This window comes from Tasmannia lanceolata, unplaced genomic scaffold (assembly GCF_043159265.1).
Source record: "Tasmannia lanceolata isolate RefF3 unplaced genomic scaffold, GAP_Taslan_0.1 ptg000006l, whole genome shotgun sequence".
NCBI classification, from domain to species: domain Eukaryota; kingdom Viridiplantae; phylum Streptophyta; class Magnoliopsida; order Canellales; family Winteraceae; genus Tasmannia; species Tasmannia lanceolata.
In genome coordinates this window covers 5,739,215-5,757,348 of record NW_027518683.1, presented here as the reverse complement: position 1 = coordinate 5,757,348, position 18,134 = coordinate 5,739,215, and the positions used below count along the sequence as shown (strand labels likewise).

General features: G+C 40.1%; 1 protein-coding gene across 1 annotated transcript; it reads left to right on the top strand.

The window, feature by feature from the left end:
- The first annotated feature begins 9,705 nt into the window (after positions 1–9,705).
- Positions 9,706–16,688, top strand: LOC143879418 (putative multidrug resistance protein). The gene is made up of 9 exons (XM_077381795.1): positions 9,706–10,247; positions 10,373–10,427; positions 10,499–10,677; positions 10,805–11,262; positions 11,772–12,312; positions 12,545–13,013; positions 13,276–13,697; positions 14,549–14,949; positions 15,363–16,688. Exons 1-9 carry the CDS (start codon positions 10,008–10,010, stop codon positions 16,339–16,341), a joined length of 3,744 nt encoding a protein of 1,247 aa, XP_077237910.1. The 5' UTR covers positions 9,706–10,007; the 3' UTR covers positions 16,342–16,688.
- The last annotated feature ends 1,446 nt before the right edge of the window (positions 16,689–18,134 follow it).

Genomic DNA, 18,134 nt, shown 5'->3' with positions numbered 1-18,134 from the left:
GTCCTTTTCAATAACCATTGCCATTACAGATTTTTCTATCCTTTTTATAGAGGAATACAAGATTAAAAAAGGTCCAAGCATCTCCACTACTAGCTTAGGGACTTCAACACATTGATTAGTCAAAGAGCTAAGAGACACATTCTTCTAAAATAGCTACAACTCACTAACCACTTGGCCAATTTGGTTGTGTAAATACTAGTTGGAAACAACTTTCAAAGGGCTACAACTTCCTAGTTTATGACATTTTCATATTCATCCATTTAATAGTCCAAAAGCGGGCTTGAAAATCGTGCAAAAACATTGTGGCAGGAATGCACCTGCATCAATCTACCCGGTTGAACATCAACTCATCCCAGTTGTAGTCAAAAGTGAACGATTTTCACTTTGATACCATTCGGATTAACAAATCGCAATCCTTTGGGTTGTGGAGGAAGAACAAGAAGTAGAATTCTGCCAAAATACTTAAAAACTTTTCTTTTTCAATATTCATCATCATTACCAATGTTTGCTATCCTTTTTATAGAGGAATACAAGATAAAAAACGTCCAAGCATCTCCACTACTAGCTTACGGACTCAGACACATTGACTAGTCAAAGAGCTAACAGACACGGTCTTCTAAAATAGTTACAACTCACTATCCACTTGGCCAATTTGAGTGTGTAAGTACTAATTGGAAACAGCTTTCAAATGGTTGCAACTTTCCAGTTTATGACTTTTCCAGATTTATCCATCTAATAGTTCAAAAATGGGCTTGAAAATCGAGCATAAACATTGTGGCGGGAATGCACTTACATGAAGTTGTATATTGGACCTCTTTGGAAATCACAGGTTGAAATTCTTTCTAATAGCAAAGTTTCATCAAGTATAATAATCTGATTGGAGTATCACATAACATCACTGTGCAAAGAAAACATTCATCCCAGCCTCAGTGTTCATAACATGGAGTATCACATAACATCATTGTGCAAAGAAAACATTCACCCCATCCTCAGCGTTCATAACATGTAGTTGTGCACAGGTTATATTCAGTTTAAGTTTAATCAATTAGAAAGAAAATTGAATATAAGATAAAAAAATAGAAAGTAATGCATTTGAATATAATCAGTCTAGTCAGTGTACAGTTAATGTAAAGCTGGTCATGTCTTTTCAAGCTCTACAAAATTGATGTTTTGAATGCTTAATGCCCCAAAGTAGAAGGTTAGTTTAATTATCTTCACAAAGAAATTGTAACCGTATGCAATAGCAAAGATTACTTTATATAGAATCCTTTTCAAGCTCAATAAAATTGATGTTTTGAATGCTTAATGCCCCCAAAGTAGAAGGTTAGTTTAATTCTCTTCATAAAGAAATTGTATGCGATAGCGAAGAGTACTGTAGAATCCCCAGACTATACATAGACAAATGAGAAATCTTGCATAAAAAGAAAAACGAGTTGAGGTTCCCAAGTTTATTGGTGCATTCAACAACTGCACCCAACTTTTCCTTGTATTCAAACGATTTTCATCAACAACACCAAAAAGTTAATTATTAGAATAGTAGAGAGGCAAACACGTACAATATCGAACCAATCGTCCATGATTGAAGTCCTGTAATTGAACGTAGGGCTGGCAATTTCACCCGGACAAGCGGGGATCCGCCCCGCTTGGGGAGGGGAGTCCCCAATTTGAGTGGGGAAGGGGAAGGGGAAGGGGATTTAAAAAATTCCCGGTGCGGGGAATGGGAGGAGAAGGGGATGGAGTTCGCCCCGCCCCGCCCTGCATTAATGCCATTTTTTTAGGTGTTTTTTTTTTTTTCTTTTGGGAAAACTACTAGAAACCCCTTGGATCAAAACATATCTACAAGATTCCACCAAAATTTTCATAATTTCCATTAGTACAGTTTTGTCCATGAAATAGCTTTTTATGTTTTCTTTTACCCATAATCCATTGGGCATTGTCCCTCATTATATTAGCATATTACCCTTAGAAATCCATAAAATCTCTCCATCGAACCATCACTGTAAAGCAACATTAAATTCTTTGAAAATCTCCCTCCCCCAAATAAAGGCAACATCTCTCTGATGAGTGATGAGATTTTATACGGTGTGCGCTCGTATAGTCCATTATTTTTCAAAAAGTACTGTATGGGCTACACCATAGGATGATCCAAACCGTCCATTTGATAGGCTACAATTTAAAAGTACTTTATAGGCCACACCATAGATCATCCAAACCGTCGATTTGATGGGCCACAACGTAAATAGCTTGCGGCCCAAAAATCATTTCCATAGGATGATTGCAACCCTCCGATCTATAGAAGGTACCATAATATGCAATTCCTCTATAGATCAGAGGGTTGGGATTATCCTATGGAAATGATTTTTGGGCCACAACCTATTTACGTTGTGGCCCATCAAATGGACAGTTTGGATTATCCTACAATGTGCCCATCAAGTGGAAGGTTTGGATCATCCTATGCCTATGGTAGTATGGTGTGCCCATCAAATGGACGGTTTGGATCTTCCTATGGTGTGGCACGTACAGTACTTTTTGGCAAGTGGGATTGGGAATTAGGGATCTACTAGGGACTATTGATCAATTAAATGAATCTAAGAGCAACCACCTTTGTCCCCATGTTAATAAAATGAATAAGACAAAATCTTAGCCAATGTGGGTTGTGTGGCTACTCTCACATGCAACAGCCAAGCCGCAACATGCTTGAAGTGATTGTCTCTAGCAAATCTTTAGTTTTAAACCTAACATTTAACAAAGTAAAGTGATTGTCCCCAAAGGATGCGGGGTGGGGAAGGGAGGGGATGGGGATTAGATATTCCCCATGGGGAGGGGAGGGGGATTCCCCACCATCCCCGCAGTGGGGAGGGGAAGGGGAGGGGGAAAATTCCCCGCAGAGGGGAAGGAGTAGGGGACCCCAACATCCGGCCCTGACCCGCCCCGTTGCCAGCCCTAATATTTGAACGGTTAGGATCATCTGATGAGTGTCATTTTTCGTGTCGGCCATTGTGAGAGTACCATAATATTGCAAGTTCATCTTTTGATTCCATAAATACATTAAGAAAGCAACATACATATGGTGGATGTACACTTAATTTAATTTGGTTTCATTACAGTCCAATATTCATGCATAGCCCTTACATAATCTGCAACTTGTTAGGATCTTTTATACGGACAGCATGGTAGCTTAACTTAGCTTAACTTGACACTGCTATCTAGCATTCAAACAAGAGGTACGCTTAATTTCTTTTCTTTTTTGGGTGAAATTTCCTAACATTTTCCTCGGTTATGATACCCTCTAGCTCGTTCATGTTAATTTTTTTTCAAAAAGATATAATAATAAAAATGAGAAATGCCATGGGATAAAAAAAAGGGCGGCCTAGTGCATGAGACTCCTGCCATTGCAAGGTCTAGGAGGGCTAGATGTAGGCAGCCTTACCCCTGTTTTGCAGAGAGGCTGTTTATGTGACTCGAACTTGTGACCACCAGGTCACCATGGAGCAACCTTACCGTTGCGCCATGGCTCGCCCTCTAGAAGTGCCATAGGATCGGAAAAGGAAATCCCCCCTCCCCATCAAACCCAAAAAAAGATGAGAACTATAAATTTGGCATCTCAGCCTACTCCATTACCTTTGTACATGGCATCCAAAAGTTGACCAATTAATTTTCCTAGAGTTTCTTTCGCAATGAATATGAGAAAACGAAAAAAGACCCCTGAAAGACTAGCCAAACATCGTCTGATGTCACAAAAAAAACAAACCTTACCGTGCACAGAGGGCTAGACTCGTTCCTAAACTAAGGAACAGTAACACTAGAGTCGCCCTCAATATAAGCTTTGGATATGCCACACATCGACAAGCTATTAATGCCAAACCATGCAGACCTTTTTTTAATGGCAATTATGCTGATCTAACTTATGCATAATTGCCTGACAATTACCACACGAACCTGTTCTGTGGGACACAGGAATGTTCCACATAATTGGGGAAATTATATCAAAACCAGTCTTAAAAATAGCATGAATGGATTCAACCTGATAGACTTCAGATTGATTGGATTTCCAGATAATCTCACCCCAATAGTCTTCATCAGGAATGCTTACTGACATCCTGGCTAAAAGATGGACAAACTCTTCAGAGACATGAATGGGCATGCCCTCACGAATAATCAGAGTTATCAATACGTTGTCACCGACATAGGATAGATAATTCTCGGGATAATAGCCCTCTTGATTTCTATGAAAGGCTTCATTACAAAAAGAGCAGACCGCATGTGAAAAAGCAGAAAACACTAAGTAGTTGATGAATTTTGGGAAGGAATTGAACCAAATAAAAGGGAACAAATACAACTAAAGATGGAAATATTGCAGCAGCAACAGTAAGATGAAACTGTGAATGTGATGGCCTATGGATATGCAATTCTCACCTAAATCTAGAGGGATTTACTATGAATCTCCTAGATCTATAAGGCTCTCTGTTCATTTCAGATTGTGACAACCGATGGTGAGGGCCCAACCGATTATTGGCCCAAAATTAAACATAATTTTTGGCTAATAATCGGTTGGGGCCTTTACCATCGGTTGTCACAATTTGAAACGAACAGGGCCTAAGTATAGACGTTCCGACATATAACAGGTGTTAAGAACTCAACTCAACTCAACTAAGCCTTTGTCCCAAACTAATTGGGGTCAGCTAATGAATCCTTCAGAAAATTTTCATGAACTGATGGTCAATATTTCACATTAAGATCACATTATATAAAGTCTGAGGTAAGGTCAGCTTAGACCTGTGACGATTGGCAGCAGATCTCATCTGAACTTTGATTTATCTTAAAGATATCTGTATAATGACATCTCAGGGAAAAATTTTGGGAAGAAACTTGGTGCAAAGTGAGCCAAAAGAGGGCCTGGAGTTGACATTTTGCTCTGCCATATGCCTTTGGTTTCCCTCTGTTTGATTATAGAACCTGATAGTATTCAAGGAGGGGACGTGAGCATCTTGTAGAATAGTAAATCCTTAATTCAACGAGGAAGAAATGAAATAATGGAAGAGAAAAAGCTGAGAAATTCAGCTTGCAAGTCTTCCTTCTCCATGAAAGTTTTGAAACAAGAACCTTCTTGCCAAGAAGAAGAGGTCCCTCCAAATTCCCAATCTGAGATCTAGTCTAGTTTCATTCAAATTCAAAATCAATGTAAGCCAATTACAAAAATGAGAGAAGGGCCTTTTATAGGCAGCCCATACATTCCAGATGACTAATCTACGCTTTCTTAAGCTAATGACTAAAAAGAAAATGACTAAACTACCACTAGCTAATGAGAGAGAAGAAATCATATACTAATAAGCTAGGATGGGAGGGGATGCTCCTGCATCATCCTTATGGCAGCATACTGTTAAATGGATTGTGCAACGATCTAAACTACTCATTTAGTGTTCTCCATCGTGGATAAGATGTGGTACCAAAAACTTCTTAAGATGATGAGTGTAGCCCTCTAATCTAATTGGTGTAAAATGGACGGTTCTGAAAAAGTCATACATTTACACCCTGTGATATGACATTGGAAACCAAATGCCCCCTATACATTGGAACATTGAAAATTAAATCAAGAGTAAACCTAGAGAAGGTAAGTAGATTACTCTAAAATGGTTTACCCTGAAATGGATTACTCCCTCGCATTTACCCTCAATTGGAACATAATGAAGAGTGGACTCAATTGGAACATAATGAAGAGTGGAGATCTCCACTTTTGTACCTTTTGCAGAATTACCAAGCTAAGTAAATTTCGTTGTTTTTGCTCTCTCTCTCTCTCTCTCTCTCTCTCTCTCTCTCTCTCTCTCTCTCTCTCTCTCTCTCTCTCTTGTTTTATTTATTACTCTAATCGTGTGGGTTTTCTGCAAATCTTTATGATTTGTCTTAAATAGGCAAAAACTAGGAAAACTGAAAACCACGAATTCCCATGTAGTCTCTTCTTTGTTTAGCTGCTGAACCTAAATCTGTCCTCATAGATCTATTTATTACAAAGTTGGCGTTAGGTGGGTTTTAACTATTAATACGCCTGTTATCTGAAGGTGCAACAACACGTCTCGTATGACTTCATCTGCTGACAAAGAAAGAAAATGATATTCCCACGCCATATGAAAGGTAAAATATAAGAGTGCTTCGACGAAAATGATTAAATTGCTCGTAAACATAAGAGTGCTTTTGTTCTCCTATTTTTACTAAAGCATCCCCGAAAAAAATGCATATGGTTTATTTTTACTAAATTGCTGAAAATTGGAATAGTTCAATATTTTAAAATCTTAGATTTCCTCCAAATCCTGGATTGGAGATGAGAGAAGGAGGAGACCGTTCGTCGTTTTCTGATTTCTCACCCTCTTTTCATCAACGAGTTAGGAATCTCAGGATGGGGTAGAGATCTCTAAAACTTGGATTCCTTACTTAAAATACAAGATAATGGATTGTAAAATTCAAAATTTTACACCGCTTTCAAACTAAAACCCGGATTCTAAAATCCACGCATCCAAATAGCCCCTCAGGTTTAGTATTCTTCTATCCCGAGTTTGGATCTCTCTCTGACTCTCTCTAGTGTTCCGAGCTAGGGATGGCATATTATATCCATAAATGTAACGTCTTTCTCTTTATCTGACTACCTTCTAGGGGTCCCCTACAAATCCCAGCTTACCCATAAAAAAAAAGGAACATCTCTCACAAGTAGCCCCACCAACTTACTTGGAATATTTTTTCATGATCGTTGCACGTTTCCATAAGTTTTTAATACGGGGTCAATGCAATGCGGTTTTTATAAATAGATGATTGTGACTGTGTAGGGCATTCTCCTGGTCATACTCGAGAAATTATATGGAGCACGTTGCAAAGATACACCGAATATGCCAAACCATCGCCTTTAAACATTATATGCAAAAATAAAAAGACCCATCTTCGTAAGAGCCCACCTCATGAATTACCCATCACACCTCATGAATACCCCATCATTCAGCCGCGTGTAATTTTGAAGGTCAGTACCGAATCTTCCAATCAGCATATTGTGTTCTCTTGGGCTAGGAAAAAGACAAGTAGGAAATCACTCACTGCGCATGCTTTGTTCGACTTATGTAGGGAATCTAACTTGGTAGAACTCGCCCCTAAAAGCTATCGGTTAGAGAGAGGGTTCCCATTCCCTTGTAACCTATCCACATCAATTTCAAATGTCCGATGTGGGGCTATTGCTTTTGCGTGGAACCTCAACATTTTTGTCATCCGCACTACTTAATGCGAATATAAAGTATATTTGGCCTTGCTACGGTCAAACCATATATCTTCTACTATTCCTTGGATTGGGTATGTTGCTTTACTCAAGGGCTGCTTGTTTTAGATTTTAAGGGCTGTCTGTTTTAGGTTTTGAGAACTCCGATTTGGATACAGTGAATCCTAGTTCAAATAGTAAGTGGGGTATGCTTTAATCCATATAGAGCTTTGTGCATACACCATACTTGATGTGAAAACTATAGACTGTACAAAACAGGTGATTGTCATGTAGACTTCCTGAATGGGAATTCCATGGAATATAATGAATTTCTTTACATAAAGTTTGCCTATCCTTTTCAGAGAGCTAAGATAATAATGCATTTTCACTGTAGTCAATTCTTACTTCTTTGATTGAATCCTTTTGCCACTACCAAGCTTTATATTACAAGTGGTGTGATCGGCCATTTACAGTCAATAAAGTAATGATGATGTGGTGAGTATGAAACTATGGACCACGGCCCCTTGGAGATGAGGGCATTTTATACAAACAATAGACTTAGCGCTAGTAAATCTCTTTTAGCTTGAGATGGTGGATGGAGATTGGAATTAAAAAATCGATTGTTGCAAGTTCATAGGTGTTCAGATCAGCACATAGATAAATAAATCGATTTTGACAACCGACTGCAAGCCCCAAACCTATTATTGGACTCAAAATTACATTTGATTTTGAGTACATAATTTTGAACCCAATAATAGGTTTGGGGCTCATAATCGGTCATCACAATAAGAGGAAAGGTCTTGAGTGGATGGTGAGGAGCGTAGGATAGATGTAGGGATTGTTGGGGAGAGGGTATTGTTGAAATGGGAGAGGGGGTATGGTTATGGGTAATGGAATATGTGTAGGTGTAGTTAGTAACATGACATAAAGGAGCTATTGCAATAGGGATGGTGATAGTTGGAACATGCATATTGACGATGAGAGATGCGTGATATTTTAGGCTTAGCAAAGGGAAATGTGGGCTTATCAAAGACAACATTCTGAGTAATAAAAATTCGGTTAGTGTCAGGGAGAAAGCATTCATAACCCCAATAGCACGTAAAACAAGCAGACCCGAATACATTGAGTTAGGGGAAGACGAGGGCATTATAGTCATTTCCTGCTCTCCGTCCACTCCGTTAAAAAATCCAACGAAACCTCAGTGGGTGTCATTGGTGACTTGGAAAGTATAGGGTTGGAAGTGAGAATGTCAGATAGTGGAAAGGGTCCATCTGTATTTTTCCCTAAAATTTAGGGCGATGATATTTTCACTCCCCCTGCATTACGTGCATGCTCCCCTTGTAGTGTGATTTGACGTGAAAAGTGGGCAATTTTAACGCTTTTTGACGTCAAATCACGTTATAAGGGAAGCGTGCCCGTAATGCAGGGGGTGAAAATATCATCTCCCTAAATTTTACATGAAGGAGTTTTAATTCATTAATTTTATTTCAGAAAACGACAGGTCATGATTGAGTGAAAAAACAAGCCTAACATTTCGGCACATACTCTACATTAAGAGTGTAAAAGTGTTTGTTTGAGAACCCGCCATTGTGAGTTGAGAATTCATTGGTGATGATAAATTATCACCCCGGATAATTCACACCCTTTTTAACATGATTTGAAGTAAAAAAGTGTTAAGTCTGCCACAATTCACATTATAAGGTGTGCGAATTATCCTGCAAGGTGTGAGAATTTTCAAAAAGTGTTAAAGTCTGCCACAATTCACGTTATAAGGGGTGCGAATTATCCTACAGGGTGTGCGAATTTTTCATCTCACAAATTCATTATAGGATTCAAAGTTAAAAATAAATTAAAGTCAATTAATCACTTTTGGACTCATAAGGTTCTCAAAATCCAAAACAAAAATTGGGTCCTCTAATCAGTATTTGAAAGGGAAATGATAAATGTGCCCCTTTTTGTTATTTGGGACACATGGGTGCCGTGCAGGGATGGCAATGAGGTCCCTTCAATCCTTCCCATATGATGTACAACTTCGAATTTGCAGTCATAGATAAAGTGCCTCACAGTCTCCCAAGCGAAAAGGGGCGTACTTATCATTTCCCTTCTTGGAATCCAAAACTAATTTGAGGTACATAATCATTTTTGGACCAGTTCTCAAAATACAAAACAAAGAGGGCATAACATTAATACCCTGTCAGCAGTATGTAAATGATCCATCTACGTAGGGCCAACTTCAAGAATGCTCGACATGTCTCTATCTTTCAGCCACTGTTAGTTTTGATGAACAGTTGCAATCAGCACATCACTCTCAATATTAGTTATGAAGTCTTCTTTTTTATTTATTTAAATAGGCAATCATCTAAGCACTCGTAGCACATGCAAGGTTCAACTCACTTCTTTTCATCAGCACCATTGAATGCGAGTATTTAAAATCGCGTAGTTCAAGGTAAGTAACCCAGAAAAAGAAACAAAGAAGCATGGCCCCTGCTCTGCTGAAACCATATCTGATCTTCTATTCTTTCCTTGTACCTTTTTTTTTTCTTCTTGTAGGCCCCTGAGCTACCCAAAAGGCGTCATTAATGACGCTACACTAGTAATCTAGAGTCAACTGGAATCCCTACACATATTCATTGAAATTAAAATCTCTTCTTAACTAAACAAAGCTCTTATTTTCACGGATTTTTGTTTTTTTAATTTTAAGAATTGCTTTCTTGGACGTATATAAATGTAACAGGTTGGAACCGAGAGAGATAGAGAGACAAAGAAGAGAAGAAGGATGAATGATAGTGACAAAGGAGAGGTATTGGAAAGGAGAATGAAAGAGAAGGGGAGTTCTGTTTGGATCATCTTTAAGCATGCGGATGGTGTGGATTTCTGGCTCATGATTTTAGGATTTATTGGTGCTGTTGGAGATGGGTGTACCACGCCTATCATGCTTTTAATCACGAGTAAGATTTTTAATCATATGGGGGGATTTTCCACTACAAATCCGTCCTTCAGTGAAAGTATCAACAAGGTATATATATATATATATATGTATATTATAAGGCTAAAGGTCTAAAATCTCCTAAAATACTTTATACCCATCTCTTAGTTTCTCTGTTCTTTGATGTTGCTGACATGAACAGTTAATTTGGACAGAATGCTGTGAATCTCTTGTACTTGGCTGCTGGAACATTCACCTGTTCTTTCTTAGGTATGTAATTCTGGGTTTCTATTTTCTCTTTTTGGTAAGAATTATGTTTCAAAGATAAAATTTTGTTGCAGAGGGATACTGTTGGACGAGGACGGGAGAGAGACAAGCTGCGAGAACTAGGGCGAGGTATTTAAAAGCGGTGTTGAGGCAAGACGTTGGATACTTTGATCTACAAGTGGCGAGCACTTCTGAAGTTGTTACAAGTGTGTCTAGTGACACACTAGTAATACAGGACGTTCTCAGTGAAAAGGTATTAAAAAAGTCTCAAAACATGTGTAAAAAGTCTCATAGATGAGTCTTATGTCTTCATTATTTCTCTCCTCTGTTGCTTTAATGGCTTATTCTAACTCTCGTTTTTTGGGTTGTTTGTGAATCAGGTCCCTAACTTTATTATGAATGGTGCAACTTTCGTGGGAAGCTATGTGGTGGCTTTTGTGTTGCTATGGAAACTCGCGTTAGTTGCGTTTCCTACTGTGGTACTTTTGATTATTCCAGGCCTGATGTATGGGAGGATGTTGATGGGTATATCAAAGAAAATTCGTGAAGAGTATAACAAAGCGGGGAGCATAGTAGAGCAAGCCATATCGTCAATCAGGACTGTTTATTCCTTTGTGGGAGAAACCAAAACCATGTATGAGTTTTCAGCTGCCCTTCAAGGGTCTGTGAAGTTGGGGATGAAACAAGGGTTAGCCAAGGGTTTGGCCATTGGAAGTAATGGGATCACATTTGCCATATGGTCTTTTATGTCATGGTATGGGAGTAGATTGGTCATGTACCACGGTGCACAAGGTGGGAACGTCTTTGCCGTTGGAGCTTCTATTGCCGTTGGTGGCCTGTAAGTTTACACACTTCTCTACTCTTTTTATCTTATTTCATAAGCTAGTAAACTCAAATGAGTTAGATATACTATATAAAAGCTTAAGCACAGTTTCGATAAATAATACGTACTCTCTACAGGTTACTGATATTGGCACTACTTTGTTTTTGTAAGTGCTCTGATTCACCTTGTCTTTTCTTTTTTAATTAGCTCTCAGAGATGATTTGAGAATTGTGATAACCTTTGACAGCTGATTAAATAGTAAAAGACAAAGTGAGTTAGTGCAATTATCAAGAAATGGAAGTGCCAATATAAGTAGCCTTTCTATTTATATTATTGTAATTTAGTAGTTAAATAATGTAATCTGTAGTTGTTTGTTATGTTAGGTAAGGTTTGGTGCGCGAATCTTTTCACTAGGTTTTGCCCTTCAGTGAGTAGATAGCGACTCATTTTGAGTTGGACGAGTTTTGAGTTGACTCCTCGGGTTTTAATACTATGTTGTTTTCCTCTATTGTGGTGTGGAACAGGGCATTGGGTGCAGGGCTTTCTAATGTGAAATACTTATCGGAGGCTTGCACGGCCGGGGAACGGATTGCAGAGGTGATAAAGAGGGTACCAAAAATCGACTCGGAGAACATGGAAGGAGAGATATTGCAGAATACATCAGGACATGTTGAATTCAAAAACGTCGAGTTTGCGTACCCATCCCGACCGGATAACCTTATCTTCCATGGATTTAGTCTAAAGGTTCAGGCAGGAAAAACGGTGGCATTGGTCGGCGGTAGTGGTTCTGGAAAATCAACCGCGATTGCGTTGCTAGAAAGGTTTTACAATCCCCTAGCTGGAGAAATTCTCCTTGACGGAGTTAACATTCAGGAGCTCCAACTGAAATGGCTTCGTTCCCAAATGGGGTTGGTGAGTCAAGAACCAGCTCTTTTCGCCACCTCCATTAAAGAAAACATACTTTTTGGAAAAGAAGATGCCACCATGGAAGAAATAGTAGCCGCTGCCAAAGATTCAAATGCCCACAACTTCATATCTATGTTGCCTCAAGGATATGACACGCAGGTTCGTTTTCTCCATAGTAGTAACTCGTTGAGCCAACTCAAAACTCAGTATTTGTTATCCTTAACTAGCCGGTAATATGCATCTTTGGACTGTGAAACAACCAATTACTCCAAAACCTTAAGTTGTTAGAGTTTGTGTTATTTAATCATTTATATTTCAACACTCTCCTCGCAAATATCAAAGAATGGTTAGAGTTGGTGTTATTTAATCATTTATATCTTAACTTGGACAGGTAGGTGAGAGGGGTGTTCAGATGTCGGGAGGCCAGAAACAGAGAATAGCCATTGCAAGGGCAATTCTAAAGGCGCCTAGAATCCTTCTCCTCGATGAGGCAACCAGCGCGTTGGACTCAGAATCGGAAAGAATCGTTCAAGAAGCGCTCGACTCAGCAGCCATTGGCCGAACTACCATTGTAATTGCACACCGACTCTCCACCATCCGAAATGCAGAAATGATCGCCGTGGTGCAAGGCGGTCAGGTCATGGAAACTGGCTCTCATTATCAACTTATTCAACACGAAGATGGATTATACGCTTCCCTTGTTAGACTCCAACAAACAGCCAAGGCAACACAAGGAGAGAGCTCTGTTTTTTCTTCTTCTCCAGCTCGTTTTGGAGTTCAAGACTGCTATAATACTAGTAATAGGATGTCCATGGCAAGCAGATCTAGCTCTGCAAATTCCGTGAATCGATATGAATTTGGTAATAAAAGTGATATGAACAATCAATCATTCCTAAAGTTTAAACTATTAGAGCGGTGTGGCTCTTCGCCATACCACATGTGGCCCCTCTTTTGGGCTGGTCGTACAAGTGAATTTTTATTATCAATTTTAAGTATCAAGATCATGTTGGATTTTGAACCCTAGAACTGTTGTGAGTCAATAGCTCTATTGTGAAACAACCAATTACTCTAAAAATTTAAGCTATTAGAGTTGGTGTTATTTAATCATTTATATTTCAACAGGTGAAGAGTTGGAGCACAAGCAGGACCTTCCTGTTCCTTCTTTTCGAAGATTATTAATGATGAATTTGCCAGAATGGAAACAAGCTAGTTTTGGGTGCACTAGTGCTGTTTTGTTCGGGATGATCCAGCCTCTTTATGCATATGCTTTGGGTAGTATGATATCTATATACTTCTTGAAAGATAATGGGGAAATCAAATCCAAGACAAGGGAGTATTGTCTCTTCTTTGTCGCTCTGGCCTTCTTCTCTTTAATCATTAACATTATCCAACACTACAACTTTGCGGCCATGGGCGAGTACCTGACTAAGAGGATTAGAGAGAGGATGTTCTCTAAAATCCTCACCTTCGAAGTGGGTTGGTTTGACGAGGACGATAACTCCACCGGAGCCATCTGTTCAAGGCTTGCCAAAGATGCCAATGTGGTAAAATCTCTCTCTCTCTCTCTCTCTCTCTCTCTCTCTCTCTCTCTCTCTCTCTCATTTCAGACAAAGAGGTGATTCCACTGGTAATGACAAAATTTTAGGTGAATCCACCCACATGGGTTTGTCAGTTTGTCTTGGTATTGGACAATTTGAAATGGAAGGAAATGCTAACTTCCATGGGTGACAATATCAATCTCTTTCATTAACAACTAGTTTAATTGCTTACGTCTATGTGTAACGTCAATGTTGGCATCTTTACTAAAAGAAAGTTGTTAAGAGGTTATACTAGGCGTGTCCTTTCCTTCTTTAACAAACTAGGAATCAGTATCTTCGAATCTCTCACCAAGCCCAAGTGTCACCTTGTCCGTTTTAAAGGCTGTTCACAGATTTCGTCATTTTCTCTTATTATAAAGGGAGATTTCCCATGCAATTAGGATGAGTGACCGTTCTATTCCTTACAAAGTACTTTCCCTAATTTATATAGATTAAGAAATCAGTACTAATTTCCAAGATGCTCAAGCCGCTATCAAACAATTGATATTCACACTCCCTTGTTTCAGTAAAGGCACTCCATTCTTAACTTTGTACTTTTCTGAGCAGCATAAAAAAGCAGTTTTACTTTCCAAGATGCTCAACTCCCAAGTAGAATTAGAGGTTAATAAAGTATTGAGTTGGAGTGCAGACATCATTCCCCATTAAATAAAGAAGTCGCTAGCAAAACCCAATAAAGAAATCACATTTACCAAATGAAGATAGATTTGAACTTCCTAATGGAACCTGTCTCCTGCCCCCTTTTTAGTAAACAAAAACCATAAGAGACAAAAAGGAATTGACTAACTGTTTATGCATAGGTTCGAGCCTTGGTGGGTGATAGGATGGCGCTACTCGTCCAGACATTCTCTGCAGTAATCGTGGCATGTACCATGGGATTGATCGTAGCCTGGAGACTGGCTGTCGTCATGATCGCAGTGCAACCGTTGATTATCATCTGCTTCTACGCAAGAAAAGTACTCCTCACGAGCACGTCAAACAAAGCCATTAAAGCCCAAAATGAAAGCAGCAAACTTGCAGCCGAGGCTGTATACAATCTCCGAACAGTCACCGCATTCTCCTCCCAGAGTCGGATCCTCACCATGTTCGATCGGGCTCAAGATGGGCCGAGAAAGGAGAGCATTAGGCAATCGTGGTTCGCTGGAATCGGACTTGGTCTCTCTCAGGGTCTCATGATTAGTACATGGGCCCTTGATTTCTGGTACTGTGAAACAAGATTTTATATGGTGCACAGCCATGAAGTACAGTGTATGTGGTACAGCCTGCGATATTTGATTCAACAGCAACTTTTTAATAGTCCTGCTATTGGATCAGACATCAAGGGCAGTACTAATGTTGTCAGGCCTGCACTAGACAACACGGCCACTCACCATATAATTTCTCCTACGAAACAGCCAATTGCTCGAAAAGCTTAGGCTGGTGTTATTTAATCATTTATATTCAAACACTCTCTCACGTATGACTGCTCCATACACATAAATTTTTACCCAACGGAACTCGTTAACAAAACTCTTTTTTAATATCAAGGAGTTATCGGGTTTAGAACTCAGCACCTAACCTCTTACCATGTGAAATTACTAAGCTAGTGTTATTTAATCATTTACACTTCAACAGGTACGGAGGAAAGCTCATCTCCGAAGGACAAATTACAGCCAAATCCCTTTTCCAAACTTTCATGATTCTGGTCAGCACCGGCCGAGTCATAGCCGATGCCGGAAGCATGACCACCGACTTTGCCAAGGGCGCCGACGCAGTTGGAACCGTCTTCGCGGTGCTCGATCGATACACCCGGATCGAACCGGAGGACCCAGAAGGAACCCAACCAGAGAAATTAACCGGTAGCGTGGAGTTAAGGGACGTACACTTTTCCTACCCTGCAAGACCAGACGTGATCATCTTCAAAGGCTTCTCGCTCAACATCGAAGCCGGAAAATCAACCGCACTAGTCGGTCAGAGTGGGTCAGGAAAATCAACCATAATCGGATTGATCGAACGGTTCTACGACCCACTAAAAGGAACAATCAGAATCGACGGCAAGGATATCAGATCATTCCATCTGAGAGCACTACGTAAACACATTGCATTGGTGGGCCAGGAGCCCACACTCTTTGCAGGGAGCATATGGGAAAATATTGCTTATGGGACTGAAAAAGCGAGCGAGGGGGAGGTTACAGAGGCAGCGAGGGCGGCAAATGCCCATGAATTTGTAAGTTGTTTGAAAGATGGTTACAATACGTGGTGTGGGGATAGAGGGGTTCAATTATCGGGCGGGCAGAAGCAAAGAATCGCCATTGCTCGGGCAATTTTGAAGAATCCGGCGATCCTTTTGTTGGACGAGGCTACGAGTGCTCTTGATAGTCACTCTGAGAAGGTGGTGCAAGAGGCTCTTGAGAGGGTGATGGTGGGGCGGACGAGCGTGGTGGTGGCCCATAGGTTGAGTACCATCCAAAATTGTGATCTCATTGCAGTGCTCCGTGATGGAGCCGTGGTCGAGAAAGGGACCCACAGCTCGCTGCTGTCGAAGGGGCCCACCGGTTCCTACTTCTCGCTCGTTAGCCTACAGAGGCCGGTGGGCAAGGAAGGTTCCAACTAGAGAGAGGAAGAGGGGGGGGGTGTGGGCAACAAAGAAGTGACACTCAAAGAGAAAATGTTTTTAGGTTTTTGCTAATTTTTGAGTTTGGAAAAGACTTTTCCTTTGCTTTTAGCATCTTTGCTCTTTGGGCTCTGTAACTGTTGTTCAGTGGTGGAAAAACAGTCGGATGGGTAGGCGTTTTTCTCATCCTTTCCCTCATTATCTTTCTTTTGACTGTATGGGAAAAACCAACTATGTACAACTGTTTTCTTGGTGGATATGGCACCCCACATGGACGAATAGTGGTGGTACTTCCACTAAATAATGTACTCCATAGTTCAACTTCAAGAGAATCAGCTTTATCTATATACTCCAAATGCAAGTGTCTCACTCACGCAATTCCCGGATTGATATGGCACTCACCACTGCACTCTTGGTCACATAGCTTTTAGTGAAATTGATCTCCTACGCCACTGTGCTGATTGCATGAAACTTTGTCCTACTTGGATGCCATTCCAAGAGAAAAATTTTGTGCTTTGAGATGACTTCTCGATTAGAAAGCATGTATAAACACACAGATGAAATTTTGGTATAGAGAATTAAAAGACGGAACAAATATCAATCGTATCCTATGCAATCCTAAAAACACCATAACTAGCATGGGAAATCTTAGGAGGAATGGTGACTTCTCTCTCTTTCTCTATCTTCCCTCTCTCTCCTCTCTATATTAGTAATGAGTAATGACATGCTTTACTTACTCCCCTACTCTCCGAGCCTATGCCGTGCAGCCAAATATTACTTACCATTATTCTCCGAGGTAATTTCTCAGGCAAATCATCTTCCCCCTGCTAATTACTTATTCCACTACTCTTAGTGCCCATGCCGTGCATCCAAACAGAATTATTAGGAATCTCGTTCGGAACCATTATAAAACCTCACGAACTCTTGAAATCTCAAGAACCCTTGAAACCCTGAACCTTTTTTTTTTAACCATCAAGAGTTTGCCGTAGGTCGGCTGGAGATAATTTAGTGTATACATAAGATTGCCATTAAATTGTGACTTATCAAACTTCCCTCCCCTTCCCTCTTCCTCTAAACTAGAGAACATGATAGAACCTGCCATAAGTTTGTGTCTTTCACTCTAATACACATCCATCAATTAAAACCCTTAATTCAAGCTCAAACCATCGTTTTAGCTAAAAAATTGCTTAAACTTTAGTTTAGGGCTCTGTTTATTTTTAATTCTGACCTATTTCTCAATCTAAGGAGCCAGTTTGTAGCATGAAAATAGAGAAACAAGACAAGAAAAATAGAAAGAAATTAGTGAGAATATCTGAAAAGAAATTGTTCTTCCAGGTTCAACCAATACTACTTCCACTCCTCCAGCCTTTGCTCAAGTGAGAGTTCAGTAGGTGAGTCTTATGTCATTTTCCATGAGAAATCACTACTCAAGACCATGTCCAAAAAGGTAGTCAAAACCCAAAACGAAAGCAGCAAGCTTTCCGAGGCCATCTCCAATCTTCAAACCGTGATTGCATTATCTTCCCAAAGCAGGATCCTTAACAGGTTCTATCACACTCAAGATGGCCCTAGGCGGGAGAGCTATATGAAGTCGGGCTTATGAATCAACCTCTCAGACCCTCATTGGGAGCACGTGGGCCATGGGCGCTCGACTTCTGAAATGAAGGAAAACTAGTCTCTGAAGGAGGCATTACAGCCCTCTTTCAGACTTTCGTAATCCCGGTGAACACACTTGACAGTCAGCCGATGCTGGTAGCATGACCATCGACTTTGACAAGGGCACCGATGCAGTG